General features: G+C 39.4%; 1 protein-coding gene across 11 annotated transcripts in view; it reads left to right on the forward strand.

Moving 5' to 3' along the window:
- Positions 1-17732, forward strand: part of SMOC1 (SPARC related modular calcium binding 1) — a 321506-nt gene that overhangs the window by 217712 nt on the left and 86062 nt on the right. For 5 of the 11 annotated variants that reach the window (XM_082242604.1, XM_082242601.1, XM_082242606.1 and 2 more), the window contains exon 6: positions 4485-4583. The exons of the other annotated variants lie outside the window; for them this stretch is intronic. In XM_082242604.1, the coding sequence (XP_082098730.1) occupies positions 4485-4583 (99 nt within the window). The remainder of the gene's footprint in view (positions 1-4484; positions 4584-17732) is intronic. 11 annotated transcript variants of the gene reach the window in all.

The following is a 17732-nucleotide window of genomic DNA, read 5'->3' on the forward strand; positions in this document are numbered from 1 at the left end:
CTCTCCTCCCACCCATTCCCAATTTAGAGTTTTTTTAATCATCTGAGTCTGCTGCCATATGACCTTTGGTAGGAGCAAGAGATCCAGTGCATCCAGGCCCATTGCCCACCTGTCTTGTCTCTCATATGATATCCTCACACTGTCTTCTGAAGCCTAAAGATGCCACATTGGATAGCAAGTAGGCACTATCGAATTCACCCAGGAAGTGGCATTAACGCCCAAAAAGGGAAAGCAAAGAAAGAAAGCAAAGAGAAATACGGGAGCTACCATTACTGATCTCCTACCTGCCTGGCTGTCTCTGCCTTTACTGACCTTAAATGAACATGCAGAATAAAGAAGAAACCTCACCAGAAGTTAAAAAGTCTTGTTAAATCCCCCAGGGTTCCTAAAGCACATAGCATTTGTCCGTCATAAAATTGGTGCTGTGGTTTGTAAATAAAATGTCATGTTATTACTGATAGTGCTGGGTGTAGCTTCACTAGAGGCAGACACCCAAATTGGGGTCATTCTTGTGGAGAAGATAGAGGCAGCACTGAAACCATAGCCCCCTCATATTTCTGTGGCCTGCCATGCCATGTAGCCCACGCCTCCTCTGCTCTGTTTCTGCAGATAAAAGCCCAAGTCCACAACCTCCCACAATCCCTGTTTCATTCTGCAGCGGTGTCTCCTCTGTGTCCTCTGCTACTTTTAAAAGATTGAGCCTGCAACCTCAGTTACTATAGTGGTAGCTTGTGGCTTATGTTCTGTGAATGACAGCAGTTGGGGAACAGTGCCAGTCATTAACAAACCCAACAAATGCACATGCCAGTTGGTACTACATTCGTTTATTTCAGACAAACTTGGTAGCTGCCAGCAAGTTCTGTTGTCAGCTAGCCTTTATACTTGTTCCAGGTAGTGATTTGGAATTTACTAAAGCTATTGAGTCAGAAATGCTGCTAGCATTTTAAGAAGTTATGTCAGCAACGGCTGCCACCATATTTTATCAGTACATGTGTGGGGAGGTGCAGCATGGTGCTGCAGCTGTAAACACTCAGAGTCCAGATGCAGAAAGAGAACTGTATTGATGTTAAAGTTCAATAAAGCACAATTACCTTGTAGGAAGACAGCCTGACCGGGCACATTCACAGAATATTGCATCGAAGAGTATAGCAATAGGTCTCGGGTGCACTGTCAGGATCTGTCTCAAGGGGCAGAATGCGGCCTAGACAGTCTGTATCCAAACAGGGAGGCTTCCAGGAAGAATGGTGTGTCCCTGCTCTTTCTGGAACCTCTCCCTGCCGCTAATTACTGTCCCTGACAGACGGGTGACCTGTCCTAAAACTACCCACACACGAAATGTGCACCAGTCTGGGAACCAGGGTCCTGACCCAAGATGGCTGCTAGAGTCACATGGGGTGCCAGTATCCAATCAGATAGCTCCCACCAGTGACCCAGGAAACCATAGAGGAACTATGTTCCTCTTTACTTCCTCTCCCTCTGCAATTCCGCTGCGGTTTAGTGCCACCTGCAGTGGAGAAAGTAGACTGCACCTGCTTTCTTTTAAGGTCACCTAGATTAGGTAAATACCCCATATATTCCTATGATGAATCCATTGGATGTCAGATGAGAGTAGTGTTTTTTTTTCTTTTCATAGGGAAAGGGAGAAGGATTAGACAAGTCAGAAACCATCATGCAGAAAGGTTCTACACCTTATATTGCAGGAAAATGCACATTTTCCTCTAATGTAACCTTAAAAAACACATTACATCCTCTGCCTCTGTATTTATATTTGTGCCAAAGGATGGCAATAAAACCCTTATAACGTGTGGTGCAATTTACTTTAACAGTAAGAAATGATTTCCCAAATTTTAGTGGCAATTGAACTAGTTTCCTGTCTCAGCGTTCTTTTGTGTATTTTTAGAACCATTCTTATAGGAACAAATGCAACCATTTTCCTTTAAACACAATGTACTGTTTCTGCTAGAATCACCCTCTATATAAGACTTTTTCACATTTTCACAGCTCTTACAGTAATAAACTATTTCTAAAGAACCAACCTATTTTCTTCCAGTCCCAAGAACTACCTTTGTTTCTTTTATGGTAGCCTTGAAGTAAACAATCTCACTCTTCTTGTATCTATATGGGCAATTTATATATTTATAGAGGGTGATTATATCCCCCACAAGGGAAGTCTACCATGAGAGTAATAGGTAGGATGTCATTACTGACTGCTGTCCAGCTCCTCGACTGATGTCAGTACTTTCTAAATCATTGACCAAGATCAAATAAATTGTTACTAACTTTACTCGACTATCAATATGGAATGCTTCCATCTGGGCCTGCGACTTATGCCTCATACACACAATCAGATAATCGGAAGAAAAAAATAGTTTTTGAATTGATCGAATGATAATCTGATCGTTAGTACACAGCTTTTGATAGCAGATCGTGACAATTCGTCCAACAATATCCGAAGGGACATACACAAAAACTTTTCTCGTAAGATAGCCTAGCAAACGACAATTTTTTAATCAGTACAGTATGCATTCGCTACAAATTGATAGACAAAGACCACGCATGATGCTAATGCCTTGTACACACGATCAGATAATCACACGTATATGACATCACTTCCGATACGTAGCTATGTAAACAGGAAGCTTTTCCAGAATCGTATGTAAAAAAAAATCATACGTTTAGTACGCATTGCTGAATTCGATATTAGTATCATGCAACAAAATGCGAACGATAAGTGGTCCGATTATCTGATCTTGTGTACGAAGCATTGGAGGGGTTGAAGCCAAGCAGGACAAATATACACATATTTTTAGAAGGAATTCAGCAATGAAAGCCCATATATTTCTTTTTATAATAGGTGTACTTTAGATTAGTGATATATTTTTTAACCAAAGGTGCAATCTGTAGAGTAGAATATGGAATACTTTTATCTAACTTTAAAAAATAGTTTGTCCTACTGATACAATTACACCTCGTTGTAATACTGTATAATAATAAATACTTAGCAAGGTTCAACTGTAAAAGTGAAAAGGATGCTATTAATGCAGTGGGCTCCGGGACTTTTGACATGATGCTATTGAAGGACCCGAGTGAGAAAATTCTTTGTGTGCTATCAGAATACATGTATTGTACACGGCACACAATTAACTCTTCTATAGTCCTTTCCTGAAAACCCCATGCAAGAATAGGCAGAGCCAATGAACATTGTCCTCTGGGTAGCATATGCCTGAGCCACACAGTGTATTGTCAATCACGAATCAAAAAGGCAAACATAAGAGGCTTTCAATTGTGCCATTAGGGGTCGGGAGGGCTTCCCGCTGTCTCCAGTGCCTGGCTTTTAACCAGAAGAGAGGAAGAGAAGAATTGCTGTCACAATTAGGCGCATTCAGTGCTTTGCGCTCACTGTCCTAAGAACTGGTCTATTTTCTCCCAGAGATGCACCTGCACGGTGTGTTAGAAAAAGGAAACACACTTGTGTGTGCTATAAAAGCCCAGTGAATTGTGTCCTAACCCTTCTTATTGCATACTAATTTCACATCTGTGAACTGGATAACCTTTGATGTCTCCAAGCTGTACAACCACAAAGCTTCAGAGGAAAATACATTTAGCCAGTATAAGCTTACGGTTTTCCATTACAGGATTTTTTTGTTACTTTCATTTAAAAGACCTCTGCATAGTTTTTCTCATGGCAGTAACCACATCAAATACACTTAAATACTTTTTCCCATATAGATTAGAAGAGTTTTTTTTTGCAGTTTATGCTGTTGATGGCCATTGTCTACTGTGCTGTAAATGTGCCTCATCCCAACAACTATTTAAGTATTTTTTATTTTCTTTTACATTGTTAAGCAAAGCTTGATGATGATTGGTTGCCAGGGACCAATTAAAGCCCTTTTGTAGCTTTCATTTTTAACAGTTCTATGAAGTTAGCGTGCTCCAAAGTATTGCTTATCAGCTCTTCCCTGACAGCATGCCAGAAACCCAGACCACAGGGCTCTGTGTGAAAGCATTGGTCCACATCTCAGCGATCTAATATCCCCCCCTGCAGAGTGCTCCAATCAACAGTGCTTCTTAGCCAGAGTGAGCGTTGATTAGAGCACAACAGTTGTGACTGTGCAGAGGGCATATGGGACCCCTGAGATCTCCCACAGAAGGGTTACTAAGCATTCTTTTTAAAACAAAATGTAAATAAATAAACCATACAAATAGTTTATTTTTTGTGTGCTCTCCTTTTAGAAAGCCAATAAAAACTAAAGCTACAATTTGGGTTGTATGATTATTCATAAACATATCTTATATAACTGAAGCCTTGATTCACCTAGATGAATTATTTTTAACTGCGTTTGTTATTTTATCGCATGATAAATTTATCCTGAAAATGTTCGGTTCACAAAACAAAAAAATATGTGTGTCATTTTTTTTTAGCATGAAATAGGCATTCAACCCTTGAAAGCCTTATTTTCTCATGAGTCGTTATTTTATTTCAGGAAGCGTTAATTTATCACCACCTCAAATGGCTCCTTTTCCTGCTCTCCTCAACAGACACCTCATTGAAACTCACAGTTATCGCCAGCCTGAAGCTAGAGGTATTTTAAAGTGAACCTGTGGATTAATCAAACCTGACAAACTAACATCAGCAGGAGGGTGCTGACTGCATAAGATATCAACACATGCTTTTGGCTTCAGGATCAGTGCAGTCCAGCGCCTTCCGACCTAAATATGCAAAAAGCAATTTTTTCAAAGTTGCTGTTTGGATAGGTATAGGCAAACCCCCTGCCCCCACATGACAATACCCAAGCCTGCTGATAGCTCACTCTGGCACCGGCGCTGCATTATGGGTTGGGAGCAGAAGGTTGTGCCTAAACTCCGCTACCAGAAAATGAAGACACAACAGACAGACAATACAAGACTGCAATGATGCTGCAAAAACAGGTATGTGCTAAAAGCTTATTGTGTCATCTACTTCCTGAGGATGTTAGTTTATCACTTTTGGTTTATCCACAGGTTTGCTTTAAGGAGCATATATTCTTTGTGAATTTACTTTTACATTTGAATACCTCAACAATTAATTAGTATGTGTCTTATGTCAGAGACCCATTACACTAAAAAAATATTTGTATGAGTGTTTTACACACACTATTTTAAAAAATGTGCACAAACCAATCCCTATTAACAGGAAAATGTAATCACCTCCACTGCTTTTGCACTATCATGAGACAATAACCACAGGGGTAAAGGCTCCTATTAGTGTGGCTGAGACTTTTTTTTTTATTCCTGATTCAGACCTGTTCTTAAATTTATTTAAATATGCTTAGTAGTGGCCACATTCAGCTCCTTATTTTAAATTTCTCCATGAGTATGTCTATGGTGATTAAAGCTATTAGAACCAATGAAAATCCACAGTAGGAGTTGCTTTAGTGGAGACCTTTAATTTTAATTAAATATTTTTAGTTACTTTCCTTTTTTAAAGGTCTGAACAATATTGTCAACTGGAAACTGACGCTGACTCCAAATATAAATTATGCAAATAATTCCTCCTCTTTCTATGGTTTTTACCTTTTTTTTAAAAAAAAAATGCCCCATAACCCAAAATACTGTTAAATTGTAACTCCAGCCAAACCTTGGGAAGGGCTATAAATTCTATCAAGTTTTAATTAGGGTCTCAGTCCCGACGACAGAGATTTTGCTTTGTCTAGTTTTTGTCTGTCTATGTGAACTATGTCATTGAAACAGTGCTATTTCCACAACAGGGGCACAAACGGCAATAAAAACCTGGCAGATGTTTCATTCCCTTCACATTCTATACTAAGTGATCTTCACTGTAGCAGGAAGTGAAAGCAATCCTCCTAGATGGGGGCACAGATAGCAAAAAAACCTTCCTCATTCTATCCAAAACTAAAAAAAAGAAAAGAATGTTATGATGTCTGTTGCTCTTTCTCTATTCTATCCACCTTGAAGAAGAAAGATGCTTATACTTACCTATTCTCAAGGTGCTCTGGTCAGGTCACGTGATTGGCTGCCAGCACTTTAAATTACTTTTACAGGTCTTTATCAGCCTGTGACTGTTCAGTAAAAGGAGAAGCAGCAAATTGATAAGCTCATCTCTATGTCATTCTGTTCTATCCTTCTATCAGTTTCTTCCTTGTTACTACATAAGTACTGCAGTACAACCTATTGGCACACTCCTTGTGCTGCATTTTCCCCTCTTAGTTGGAGCTCTGCTGTGCAGGAGCTGCAAGAGGCTAACATCAAATCAAATTTGGGTACTTGCTCTGTTTGCATTAAAAATATATTAATAATGTATTAAGGAATACAGGGCTGCAATAGTGTATGTTTTTTTTAAAAATTCTTTATTTAGAAAGGTGTTGGGTTGTACAGAACATCCATAACCATTCACAGATGAGAAAATAATTAATGTTGCAATATAACAAATGTGACAGAATGCACAATGATAAGAGATGAGAACAGCTGTGTCACAGAAAATGCATATATTATGTTCTGATCCAGATTACATGCATAGCTAAGAAAGAGCACTGTACAGCCAAAATTATTTTATTCATCCCCATAAAGATGGATGAGGGAGGTAAGCAGAGGGGGAATGGGGAATGTGAGGAGGGAGGTAAGCAGAGGGGGAATGGGGAATGTGAGGATGGGTAGGAATCTATAGGTAAGGTCAGCCAAGAAATTCCAATTTGGAAGACACAGAGAAAAGGTATGATGTAATAATGTTTCTGACGGAGGGGGTAATGAAGGGGATTGGGAAAGACAGGAAAGAGGATGAGAAGAAAAAAAAGAGTAGGGGAGGAAGGAAGGGGTTAGAAATAGAAAAGAAAAAAATAAAATAAAAGGGACCTTTACCTCATGGGTACAGGGGTTCCAATATGAGGTTTCAATCCTCTCCGGCAAGGAGAGTTTTACCTTCCTCAGAGAGACAGTCCAATAGAACAAGGTTTATTTTCATAGATTTCTTGTTTGTTTTGTGAGGAAAGGACTAAAGCCTCGTACACACGCAACTAATTTCCGCCGACCAGTCGTCCGTCTTTTGTCCAGAGTGGTGTCTGTTGGTTGGAATGTGCTCTAAACTGCACACGAATTTTCCCGCACGACAGAATTCTACTTCAGAAGTGATGTCATGTGTTGGATTGCTTTCTTTGTGTTCTTTCATCTCTGAGCATGCCTAGTCTTGCTCATAAGATTTTTCCCCATCGAAATCTGTACTAATGAGATGAAAATCAGACGTGTTTTGACAGTCGACAAAAATTTTATAGCCTGCACACCAGGATTTTTTCGGCCGTAAAGTCGGAGTCGGTTGTCGGAAGCATCATACTAAGAAGCCAAAAATCGGCAGATCGGTCGTCGGACGAAAATTCCTGGCCGAATTTCCACTCGTGTGTATGGGCCTTTAGTCTTCCATATTGTTAGCATCCTTGTCCTTAATTAGCCACAGGGAAATAAAGGATCTTTCCATATTAAAGGGATGCAAGCTTTAACCGCATTCAGTAGAAGGCATAGTATGGATCTCTTGTGTGTCTTCAATGGAATTGAGGAGTGGTAAAGCAAAAAGAATGCTGGACAGTCTTGTATGGTAAAATCTGTGAATCTTTGTGAAATTTACCTAACTTTGTTCCAAAAGGGTCCCAACAGTGGGCATGATCAGAAAATGTGTAGGGGTGAACCTTTTGTCTTTATTGCATCTCCAAAAAACATCCATACAGTCTGGAAATTTTTTATAAAAATATTGTGGGTGTTCTGCACTATCTAGACAATATCTTGAAATTGGTTTCTTGGTGCTACGTGCAAATAGAACACTTGAGAGTTAGGGGTAGATTTTTTTTTTTCGAATGTTGTGGGTAGAAGGACATAAGTCTTATTCCCATTGACTTAGGATTGTAGTCCTCTGCTGGTGAAGAAATAAGAGAATTCATTGTAGAAAGAGAGTGTCTAATGGGGTTTTGATCAGAACAGAGTTTTTTGAGGGGGGTCAGGAGCCTCTTAAATTTGGGAGGAGGGTAAGGCGCAGATGAAATGTCATTATTGTGAAGCTCTCCAGGAATCTGACTGGAACGGGCCTGTGGGGTTCATGAGCATTGCAATAGAGGGCCAGTGGTTACCCGTACGGAAGTGAGAGGCCTGGAAAATATTACAATCCATGAGATCTCTGAATGGCCCAGGAGACGTGCTAGGTGGAAATGCGGGTTTGCCCAGAATAGGGAAGAGGGGGGAATGAATGGTAGAGAGTTTATATTTCAATATTTATATTGTGCAACTTTTAAGGGTGGGTCTGATAAGCAGATAGCTTTTGAACTGAGATGGAGTGTAAGAAAAGCACCCCGTCATGAGGCACAATGAAATGTTTGTGAATGCAATTTCTAATTTTACCCAATTATTCAAATCAATATGTCTACACCAGTCTGATAGTCATATGTTGTTGCATGACACTTCATCATATCTGGGACAGCAAGGCCATAATAAATTTCTTTTTTATCTGCCTAGAATTCAGCTTTAAAGATCTATACTGTAATGATTATCATGTTTAGTAGGACACACAATGCCCTTAAAGTGAAAGTAAAGGCAAACCCTAACTAACTCTAAAGCTACTCTCAGCCACATTCTAAGTATAATCTATCTAGCCAAATAAAGAAAAAATCGCTATACTTACCTGTTTTGCAACTGCTTCGGTCTGGTCTCCAGGGGTCCCCTCTGTGTGCAGGAGAAAGGCAACAATGGCTAAGAAATGCCTGGGAAGTGACATCATCCATAGAGTTACTATGGGGCTTCCGTTCTTGACTGCCTCTCCTACACACTGCTACACACTGAAGCTGCCATAGACAGCTCAACCTGGGACCGGACCAGAGCCGCTGCAGAACAGGTAAGTATAGTGATTTTTTCTTTATTTTGAATCTCGGATGAATGGAGGTGTATATTGCCACCATCCCATAAATTGTACAAAAAGTGTAGGAACATCTCCTCTAGTTTTGGGATTTTAGGGGCAATAAAAAGACATATTAAAATAAATATATAAAAATTAATATTTATTGTTCATAGATTTATAGTGATTTTTTTCTTTACAGGGTTAGATAAATTAGGCTTAGAATATGGCTGAGAGTAGGTTTAGAGTTAGTTAGGTTTTGCCTTTAGTTCTCCTTTAAATGCTTACATTTGCGAGAAAATTTCTGTTCTACTTTCCTGTGTTGCCAAACATATCACAAAACTACCAAAGCATTGCTCACATAAACTCGGCCAAAGTGGAGCATAACAGTTCATTCACAGATGCTGAGTGGCAAGTTCTGCCTGAAGTTCAAATTTAGGATTGCTTGACCATATACCAGTGTTTTTGAAGTTATTTTTTTATGTATTAGGCTGCATTATAGTTTATTGCAGGTAGAGGGACACTGGATTATCAAAATGTGGTTACTTGAGCTTATTTGGTCTGTATTCGGTGGCTCACCACAAAAAAGGGGATCCCCCAGGAGTGGACATTCCCCGAAGCTAAGAAAGCCAAGTGTAATAAGTGGAAGAGAGTGCCAAATGAAAACTCCTTAGGAGTTCAAAGTCTTTTTTGTTTAACTTGGTTACAAGTAAAAGAGCCTTGCTACTTTTACCTTGAATACCAGCACTGACTATTTGTAACATCCTCTGCTTGCAGATCATTCTGCTTTGAGGTAATTTTTAGCCCATTTGACGTTTTTCCATTTCACTCAGCCCTGATTAAGAGGAGTTGTGTGGCCCCTAAAATACATTGGGTGTCCTTTGTCTTGCTTGTTGTAAGCAGCTCAACAATAAAGACTTTGGACTCCTAAGGATTTTTTATTTGGTACTCTCTTGGAGCTATCGTGTAATGTAAAGTATGTCAGGGCCTCTGTTTTATTTAGGTGTTTTATTAAGCAGGATGGTCCAGGTGTTGTGCCTGTATGTGTGTGTAGTAATTGGGAGGGTTATTGTAGTACAGATCCACTTGCTAGAAACATGCACAAATCCGGAATATTGCTGCACTTCTTGGTGTCTTTATTGAAGCACTAAAAATCACATAACAGGTATGACAGGAACATAAAAGGTAATGGGTTTTGCTCTAAAGTCAGTGCTTACTCAAACATGAAAAATTAGGTTTGAGTAAGCGCTGACTTTAGCGTGAAATGCGGTACCTTTTATGTTCCTTTCATACCTGTGATGTGATTTTATTGCTTCAATAAAGATACCAAGAAGTGCAGTAATATTCCAGATTTGTGCATGTTACTGAATATCACAGATGAGCTGTGCAGCACCCTGGGTTCCAGTTCTCAACATGTGAGAGTCAGTCACTCACCTAGAATGGCATTACTTTGGCTTTACAGATCCACTTGCTAGTTCACACAACAGTTTCTGTGTTTCGGATGTGTTTTTGTATACATGTTCTGGTGCATTTTTCCCCTCTTTTTTCTTCATCTCAATTCAGGAAATGTGCATTCTGATGCGTTTCTGGTGTATTTGCATGCGTTCTAGTGTTTTGCTATGTTTCAGATGCATTATATACAGAAAAAATGCAACTTGTTCTACTTTTGTTGACTGTACTTGAACGCACTGCACTGGTATGAACTAGGGCCATTGGAATACATAGAAATACACTGGAATACATAGAAAACACTGTGCATGCATTTTTGATGCAGATTAAAAATGCACTGGACTTCATATGGTGTGAACCAGCCCTTAAGTAACCTTTCTCTACTGTATATTAGTTAAGATCATTGGGCACATATCTTTTAGGTTTTTCCAGAATGCAACTAAGAGCTCCAAATCTCAGGGCACCTAAATATGTAAATACAAACATGAAAAAGTAAAATCTACTCTATGCCCTGAGCCTTACAACTAGGCGTTAGATGTGATAAACAGCTTCAGTGGCCTGTAGTTAGGCTTGGAGGTGAGGAGCAGTTTGTCAATCTTTGACTTTCAAAAGGAAGGTAAAAAGGAAATCTTCAATCTTTGACTTTTCCTCTCAAATTAGAATTTGGAGCTGCCTGATAACCCTTGGTGGAAAGCTATACGTGGTAGTTTTGAACATACGGATACATATGACCTCTTTACCGGGCTGCAAGAGGTCTCCAGACTTCCTATTGCACATCATGTCTAGGATGTGTTTGCACATTATGCCTTCGGTACAATAAATATGGTGCATGCTTTTTTTTATTTAAGTAAGCTAACCAATGTTAAGGTGTCATGATGTTGAAAAGATTTTTTTCCACTTTAGTTTTCCTTTTTGTCGTGTCTTTGGTTTAGACCAAAGCTTTATGACTATTAGTCCTTTTATCGACAGCCAACAAATTCCACAGCTGACTTTTTACACTTCATTGCATCTACTAAATAGGCACTTAGGCACCTTATCTGGTCCATCTCTGTTCCATAGTGTTAGAATAAATGCGTGAATGTATTCTCTTCATTTAGTCACACATTAATTACAGGTAAACCACAGCCTGAGCAAGACTCTGTGACCACACAAACAAATCTAGCAATTATACATCAGTTTGAAATAACCTTATACTAGTAAAAACAAAGGCATATGGATGCAGTTGAAAAGAAGTGAGTCAATTACTGGCATGCTGATCTTGCCATCCAATCAGATGCAGATGAAACGGTTTAAACTATTTCCCACGATTTCCCTTTCATCTGACTGGTGTGAAATACTTATCTATCAAATGTGCCAGTAGGAAAATATTCAGTAGTTATAAATGGGTTTTGCTCCGTTGCTGTAAATTATCCTCATGAATTCCCTTGCTGCCATTACTAAACTTGTTTTCCTGGAGGCAATGAGTGACTTAACAGAGATTTCCAAGTAGGAGTTCTGCTAAGTAGGCATATCTGTGATCATGCTACAGCACAGCAAAGAATCCCCCTCCACTGATCTCAGCTTTTACAGCAAATAGCAGTACCTGTGACTCACCACAACAGTAGCACATACATATATCTTAAGCTAAAATGTCTGGGGGGGGGGGGGGGGTGAGCATCCAAGGAGAGCACTTTACTTTGAACAGGATACCCTCAAAACAATCACTGATGATCACATCTGTCACCTTAGCTGGTCTGTATCCAGCTATATATCATTTGGCTATGGTAGCCATATTTGGCCCATACACAGTGCAGCTAATGGCATATTTGACTTTTAAAGCAATCCTGTCACCAACAACATTGCTGGTAAAAGTACACCAAAAATGAAGTATGTACTATGTGGAGTTTTCGTGTTTTACCTTTCCATTCATTATTTCAAATTATTTGCAGAGTCTCTTTAAACTTGTTATAAATTCGACTATTTTGGAAATTTCCCTAGGACAGCCCCCTTCCTCCTGCATGTCATAGCCCTCTTCTTCTCTTTTTTTTCAAATATTTTTTTTAATTCAGGAAAAGGCAAATCCAAACCTGTACAACAATCATGCAGAACAGCAACGCAACCAATAACATAATATCAAAACATGTTGAGGCAGTAAGACATTACCGGAATTACAAAAAACTAAAATGAAACATTCAACTTGTCGTTCAACTATGGATATATAACATCTCCATACATTTTCTAGGAGGTAATCCACTCTGAAAGAGGTGTGGAGTCCCAAAAAATATGAAGCAGTGTCCCGTGGTCGCCCCGACACCTCCAACAACAGCCAGGGGTGTTGGGATAAAATTAGTGTAACTGGTGGGGTGGGGGGGGGTGAGGTACCATCTAGTCAAAAATTTTAAATTAATTTCCTGGAGTTTCGTGCAGATGGAAGATCTAAGGGAAAGCTTGATAATATTCCTTACTTGAACTGTGGAAAAAGGTGCGGTGCGGTGCAGCTCAGACTCCCACATTCTGATGTGCGGGTGGAAGGGTTGTTCCAGCGGCAAGAAAAGCAGACTGTAAGTTTTGGAAAGAGATCACGGCAGAATGCTCGCATCAGAGCAGTAGTCCTCAAAGGAGGCCAGTTGCCGAACAAAATTTCGAGGGTTGGGAATGGAATGTAGGAAGTGATGCAGCTGTAAAGCCTGCCAAAATGGGAGTTTATAAGAACCGTCCATACAGATCAGTTCCTCACGTGAAGGCCATTTACCTGAGCATAGGAACTGGTAAGCTTGGCTACTGCCCGAGGTGGCCAAAGCCAGAAGTGTGAGGGAACAAAGGCCCGGTGGGAAGTGGGGATTGCCAATGATAGGGAGCAAGGGGGACGTCGGGTCATGAGCGAATGTTTCATACCCACCTCGTAGCCAATCTGTAGACCTCTTCTTCTCTGAGAGTGTCCAAGTACAGTCTTAAGTGCTCAAGCTATTCCATCCCTCCCCTAACCTCCAGACGTAAACTTTGATATAGCAACTAGGAAGGAGTAAAGGGAAATTCTACAGTGTCACTTGAGTAACAATTCTGAGTCTGCAGGGGCTGTTGACATCACATCCAAGATGGCAGAATTCAGCAGCAGTCTTAGGCCTTTTGGATGTCTACACAAAGAACACTTTTACAAAAACAAAATGCATAAAATACCCTAATGCACATATAATCTTATAGGAAGTTTGTTCTTGGAATCAAAAGCCAGGGTCTTTTTTTATTGTATGTAAACCCAAAATCTATTCTTCAGCATGTTTAGTGTCATGTCTTACTGTTTACAATTAATAATAATATTTTTGTAAATCTGCTGAAAAATTGATTTTGGGTTTGCATACACTGTATATACAACCAAATACAAACACACTATTCCCAGCGTACATGTTCCTGCAAAATGACTGAAAATGTAGATGGGTGCTACAGCGAACACTGGCTGGAAACCACAGACAGTTAGAGAAAGTATTCCACCAGCACACCATTAATGTCGAGAACGGGTCCAAAGCTTTATTCGGCGATCGCATCATAACATCTGATGATTTTGGAGCCACGCAGGACCTCTTCATCATTGCGAATCTGAGATGCTTTGTCAGTAATAATATAAGGAGTGTTGCAAAGAATTCCTCTCCTTCTGCCAGTGTGTCCTTTTTAATACATACACATGCTGTAGAGCCCAGTTGGCCACAACTGCTGTCACTCTCTTTCTCAGGCTGTACAATGTTTATTAATTTTTAATTGATTTTTATTAATACATAATTGTAATCAGTAAAATAATTTTTGATATTCCTTCAATGTTTTCACTAGCTCACTCATTTTTCATGGAATGTCATGTATAGTTTTTTTTTTACTTTTTCTCTCTAGTGACCTTCTATACATATGATTTGGGAATGATGAGGATGGTCAGGTGATCATGGAATGTGATTTGCATAGCTGCTTAATGGCAGATAAGGGGAGTAAACAATAGAAATAAAGAATGTTTATGGTAAACCCAAAAAATTAGAGAGAGGAGCAGTGCAGTTCTGCGAAGAAGAGCCTACAAATGTAATGAGCATGTATGGCTTCCTCCACATCCATATACTGAATATTTACAAATTATTTACACAAAAACAAGGTTTTAGGAACAGTCACTGATAGAATTATATACATAATGGTAATCATGTGTAAAAACTGTAAGAAAACAAACAAAAAACTTAATTCTAAACATCTCCATATTTGGATTTGTTCAGATTTAGATGCCCTTTAACTTGAAGGAAGGCCCATATACACAATACAAGGCTGTATGACTATTAAGCAATAATGACCTTTTCCTAGAATCCTTTCATTTCCTCTTATCTACCAATCTGAGATACATTTGCTAGTAATACAGCAAGTGGAGCGCAGATCAATCCAGAATTTGGTATGGTAGTCTGTCATTGATTTCAGTACAGATGAGAAACAAAAATGCACCCTAGTTAAAAGTGTGATTAAAACTTTGTAAGGAGACTATTGAGAACTTGGAGACGATGATCTGACTAGGACCTGACAATGTCTGGCTCTGGTTATTTTAACCTAAATGCCAACTTCAGGTATTGTAGCTTGGCTCATTCTCAGAGCAAAAGTCTTCCAGAAATATGGATGTAATTTCTGATATTAGTATATACTTTAAATCAAAAGCATCATTACTGCAAAAGAAAAGGTCTGATCTTTCGGTCTGAGATTCTTTAATCATTCAACATAATAGAACAGCAGATGCTGAAGAGCACCGCCCATCTTTTCTCCCTTTCAGAGACATCACTCTTAAAATTCCATTATGATTTTTTCTTTTAATAATTATTCCTCAATGTCAGAGAAAAAGCTCAAAGACATGAGCTGTGCTAGAATATCTACCATTTATTATTTTAAATCCTTCATACATAGGCAAATGATTTGTGTACCTAAGCTAAGATGCACATATCTGTATGGCAATGCGGGTCTTTTGGACTTTTAAATTAACCTGGGGCATGACAGGGCACCATTGAAAAGTGGACTTAGTGGGGCATTAAAAATCTAGGCCTTATGTGGCAAGAAGAGATACCACTGGATACAGCCACCTCCCCTCCATGCCTCAGATAGCTCCAGCTCTGTGACTCCCCCCCTTTCCCCTCTTCCCATGGCAAAGAGTGCTTTACCTCTACCATAGACAGCTCTAACTTCCTGTACCTCTCCCACAATAAGCCACAACCTGTACCCTTATATGCCCATTCAGCCATACATTCCACAATACAGACAGTACCCCCACTACACTAGCTTTACTTGCCTGAGCTGAGTTGCTGCAAATCAGTCTAATGCCAGGCTGGCTCATCCTCCTGGAAGGCCAGGACAGCACTATACTACACTACACTATAAGAGCATCATTTGGGCTCCCCTTGGTCAGGTTTTTGGTACAGATTCGGTCCTCATTGGAGTCTACCAAGCCACCTTACAAATCTGAACAGGATGTCACCATGCTCCATAACAACAGTTCAAGGCTTGTTTATTATTCCCATCTGGTGTGTGTATAGATTGGTGGGGGGACTTCACGATGAAAGGGAACCTTGTAACACTTCTGGTCTTAGTGTGTATATCTTAATGCTGAAAATTATTTACTCTCTGGTGAGTAGCAGATTTGCAGCAGATTTTGTATTCAGCGAAGATCTCTTTGGTCACGTCACAATTTAATTTATGGAATTATATGTGTTTGCTTAATTTATAGACATTTAATTTACTTTTTTTCATTGGGAAGCACAGCATTTTATTTGACTTTATATGATTATTTGGCGGTTGTATGTTCACCTTTTTATGTGCCAGCTGCTACATATTTTATTTAGTGCTCACTTTTTTTTATTGATTGTATAGTGTTGGGAAGTTGCAGCTTAATGTGACTATGTAAGCTCACACAGTGGCCACCTTCCCTCATCTTCATTGATAAGAAAACAAACATAAAAGTACATAAAATAGGAAGTTGAATTAAAAGAGCAGAACCATTGATAAATAAAATTAGCTTTTGTGTTCGAGAACCTGAGGTCTGGCTTCTGTCTGGTGTCTACATACCAGCAGGTGATGAAGCTTGCTAGGAAATACAGCAGTGGCTAAGGTTTTGTGACATTCCTTGTAATTATAAACTTTTAGGACCGATATGAATAGAGTACGTCGTTATTTTTAATTTTCGATGCACTTATGTTCTATGTTATCCTGCCAAAACATGGGAGTCTATGATAAGTGTGGATAGGTCTGGAATTACTACTCCTATGGTGGCGCTGTTTTGTTACTCTCCTGCGAGGATGATTCCTGCTTTTGTGATACTGAGGCTGCTATTGTAAAGAAAGCGCACATGGACCACTCTTGGTAGGGGCATTCCGGTAAGCATAGCATGAGAGTGGATGGTTTCGCCTTGGCTATCTTGAAGATCCCTGTTTCCATCATGGCTTGTGGGACTATAAATCTTGATTCATCCCTCTTCTTATATTTGGAGTTTTAGTTATTTTTGGTCACACATTTGATCATTTTTCATGCACTATGTTTATTTGATGTTTAATTTAATTCACAATTTACACATTGGAGCACTGCACTTTTGGATTTTGCATTATTGTCGAGTGTCGAGTATCAGGACACAATGTACAGCTGCTGCTTATATTTTCTTTCACCTTTAGCACAGGATGAGCACATTTTATTGAATAAAACATTATTCCCAACTTAATATTGGTCCAAGGCACCACATAACCAGCATAAGATGGCTAATCCAAACACCCCAGTCTGTTAGTGTATAGTCTCATGCTATTCTGTGCTGGCCCTTTGCTATGCTGAGCCCCTCATCATGTGCAACAGTTTAAATAATGTAGACTCACATGCATAGATTTTTATCCAGCATGGGGTGAAGCAAAGCAAATATTTTTTCTCATTCACATACATGTGCCCTAGCTTGGGTGTCAGAAATAGGGCACCCCGTTTTGATGCTTATATGTAGAAAGCTGAACTGTCACTGTATGGCATCACAGATCGCTACAACATATTTAAATGCACAAATAAAAATATAGTTTTTTTTGCAGCTTGCCAGTCCTTGGATGTAATGGCTGCATTTGTTTTCCTTGTTTTTCAGGCTTTCCCCCCTCATTTTCACCTGGTGATCATGCCATTAACACATTTCCTGTCCCAGGGTGACAATGCTTATGCACCATACTGTATCTATGGAGAAGTAAGTTGCTCTCCTGGTTTAGATTACAAAGCCCTCAATCCCTTCTTTTCTCCATTACATGGGGAGGAGCACTTGTGTAGTTTACAGAAAGTAGCTGGGAAAGCTAATAACATTGTTTGAGATTTCAAACACAAGAAAATACAAGGATACTGGATGTATAACAGGCTCAGTGGGTATTTTTCTGTAATTGTGGAAAATGTACTTAGCCTGAAAAAAAGAAAAATATTGCTGCCG

Source organism: Pelophylax lessonae (genome assembly GCF_965119305.1).
Source record: "Pelophylax lessonae genome assembly, chromosome: 13".
In the NCBI taxonomy this organism is placed as follows: domain Eukaryota; kingdom Metazoa; phylum Chordata; class Amphibia; order Anura; family Ranidae; genus Pelophylax; species Pelophylax lessonae.